Below are 2,994 nucleotides of genomic sequence, written 5' to 3' on the forward strand. Positions count from 1 at the left end.
ATTGTGTGATAAATATATTTTGTGCAGGCTGCACTGATTTACTAACATGTTTTTAAAAATGTTGCAAAAATAGTGCCACCAACATAAAGATTGACATTTAACCTATTGGAATTCCGTAACTAGTATAGTCTCTTTTTTTCTTTTTTTTTAGTGTAGTAGTGTGACAGAATAGTATGTTTTGACTGACACAGTTTCAGTGAAACTGTCCTAATTCATAATCCTGAGTATAAAACTTAGCAAAGAACTGAAGAAAGCTTTACTTCACTAAAAGAAAAGAGCAATACTAGCATAAATAGACACCCCACCACCTCATTTGTTATCAAAGACACTATGAGAGATTCATCGTTTTGAGTGTGAAGTTTATTGTTAATACATTAAAGTTACTTCATGGAATGATACAGTACAGTGTAGAGCAACAAGCATTTGTGTCCAGAATGAACTTTGTAAACATGTGACAATCTTTAGAATTTGTTTGATGTAAAAACTGAGACTCTCTACTGACGCATGTTAGCAAAAGACTCCCAGAGGGTGGTCAGCTGGGTCTTCAGGTCCTCAGCATAGGGGTCCAACTGCTTCTTCATCTCCTGGGCGTTCTGGGTCATCCTCTCCTGGAAGTTCTCAGCCATTGGGATCATGGTCTTCTGGAACTCCTGCATGTGCTGTTCCATTTTCTGCTTCAGTTCCTCAGCCTGGGGTCCGAGCTGGGCCTGCATCTCCATCATGGTCTTCTCCATACTGGCCTTCATCTCCTCGCTCTTCTGCAGCAGAGTGGCTTTCAGAGTCTCGGCGTCCATGTCTGCGTAGAGGGCCACTTCCTTCTTCAGCTGCTCCATCTGCTGCTGGACATTTGACATCACTTCCTGGACGTAGGGCTCCAGCTGGGACTTCACGGTGCTCATGTCCTGCTGCAGACGGACCTTCAGCTGCTCGGACTCCTGGAAAATCCTGGTCATCACCTCCTGAGTCATAGGTGTCATCTGACCACGAAGAACCACAGCATACTGACCGATGGCATCGGCACTCTCGGAGATCTTGGAACTGAAGAAAAAAGAATAACAGGTTGTGTGAGTAATTAACATATATATACTGAATGAAACTTTAATATTTGTTTAACTGTTGTAGTATTTACTTAAATTTAATTTAAGTATTGAAGGCCGGTACAACATACTTAAGCCCCCATTTGACATGGCAAAAGTCAAAAGTCAACTAATCCCTGTTTCATGACTTTTGGTATGTCAGTGTATTGTATCAATATCTGTTTCTTTAAAACTTTGGAAAGCTCAATCTCTTATTTCCTTTTGTAAAACAGTTTTAGTAAAAATTGGAAAGGCTCTGATTATTTACTAAATCCAAAGATTTATCAATTACAGTTGTTCAAACCAGATTAAGAAATGACCACAAAGGAAAACCATTTAGGCAGAAAATTGCTAATAAAGCTATTTCAAAGGTGTCTTATGTTATTATAATCAGACACTCACTTGACTTCCTGTCCCATTTCAGACTCTCTGATCTTCTGCAGAATGTCTTCAGTGGTTTGAGTTGCCTTTGCGACGTAATCCCAGAAAGCGTTCTTCACCATCTCCATACTGGGCTGGGCCTGGTCCTGCCACATCATGTCGGCATTGCAGCCTTTTAACGGAAAAATGAAAATCAAAACATTAATGTTATGATATGTTTTATGTATATTCCATTTCTTCTATAATAATGTTCCTCAACTCAGTGAATATAAATAAAAAGAACACTTACCAGCAAAAGCCACAAGAGCGAGAACTGCAAGAACCTTCATGTCTGCAGGTCTTAGGATTTCTAAAAAGCAAAAGATTACACACAGGTTAAGTTTGGTTTCTCTCTGTTATTTAAGGTCTTTGTTGTTAGTATAGAATCAGTCTCTTACCTCCTAGTTGCTTGTCAGAGTGAATGTGCACTGAAGAGGTATCAGGGCTCTATATATATGAACCACAGCGCTGTGTTGAAAAAGACAAAGTCCAAAATTCGTCATCTCTCTTCTGCTGACATCACAGTGCCATCAATCATGCCACATCACACTCTCCAACTCAGCTAAACTCAATCAGATGTGTCAGATATGTTAAAAACAATCCCCACTAAGCACAACTGCTGATACAGTATCGGTTCTGATTGTCTGCATACCTTTAGTTTCTATGCTGGGACTGATTTTCAGTTCACAAGCACTTTTTACAATTTCATGCTTTGGTTAACATGTATTTAACAGGAACGTATACTGATATGAAAAAAAAAACTATTTAATTTAATTTATTTCGTTTTAAGATTTTAGTTCAATCTTGTAGCACATTTAGTGTCAAATAGCTCACATTCACACTGTGTGAAGTTTATCTTTAATCTGTGTTGCTGAATCTGTCATTTTTTTTATCAATTTGAGCATTATAATCTAGTTTTTAGACATTGATCTAAATGTAGTATTCTTGGTTAAAATTAAGAAACAGTTTCACAATATAATTAACGTGTCATTTATGACTAAGAATCTTATTTTTGGCATTTACAGTACCACAATCTATACATCAAATTATAAACAAATATGCTAAAATCAACAAAAATCTGTAAATATATTTCAAAGGGACAGTGTGTACAAGACAGCCATAAAATCTCAAACAAGTACTGGCCATTTGCAAGTAGGGATTGGTATAATTATCAAAATTTAGAAGTGGAATCTTCTTAAAAATACCTAGAAAAATGTGTTTGATCATTTTATCTGATAGTTGATTAGTTAAACCTTTAAGAAAATACATTTTTGTACCTGATGCATAAAATCCCAATCATTATTTGGCACTTCTTTCTTGCTAAAATTTGTTTTGAATTCAACCCCACCACAAACAGTCAGTTTGACCCATGTGTGCTTATGATAAAAAAAAACATTTAAATACATTGTTGTAAAACTATAATAATGATATGTCCCTTGTGTTGCTTATTCCTTGTAGACTTTTTAAAGTTTTCATCTTTATATTTTCTTCAAAATTA

The 2,994-nt window shown here is 36.3% G+C and overlaps 1 protein-coding gene across 1 annotated transcript; it reads right to left on the bottom strand.

Annotated features, from left to right (window-relative positions):
- Positions 1–344: 344 nt before the first annotated feature.
- On the bottom strand, positions 345–1,961 carry LOC103039146 (apolipoprotein A-IV). The gene is made up of 4 exons (XM_015608120.3): positions 1,895–1,961; positions 1,747–1,806; positions 1,479–1,629; positions 345–1,038 (listed from the first exon to the last, which is right to left on the bottom strand). Exons 2-4 carry the CDS (start codon positions 1,784–1,786, stop codon positions 495–497), a joined length of 735 nt encoding a protein of 244 aa, XP_015463606.2. The 5' UTR covers positions 1,787–1,806; positions 1,895–1,961; the 3' UTR covers positions 345–494.
- Between the last annotated feature and the right edge of the window lie 1,033 nt (positions 1,962–2,994).

This window comes from Astyanax mexicanus, chromosome 3, assembly GCF_023375975.1.
Source record: "Astyanax mexicanus isolate ESR-SI-001 chromosome 3, AstMex3_surface, whole genome shotgun sequence".
Classification (NCBI taxonomy): Eukaryota; Metazoa; Chordata; class Actinopteri; order Characiformes; family Acestrorhamphidae; genus Astyanax; species Astyanax mexicanus.

Coding starts and splice junctions, on each gene's coding strand:
- LOC103039146 (XM_015608120.3), bottom strand. CDS start 1,786: ATGAAGGTTCTTGCAGTTCTCGCTCTTGTGGCTTTTGCTG. Junction 1,630..1,746: donor CGCTCTTGTGGCTTTTGCTG/GTAAGTGTTCTT, acceptor TTCCGTTAAAAG/GCTGCAATGCCGACATGATG. Junction 1,039..1,478: donor GAAATGGGACAGGAAGTCAA/GTGAGTGTCTGA, acceptor TTTTTTCTTCAG/TTCCAAGATCTCCGAGAGTG.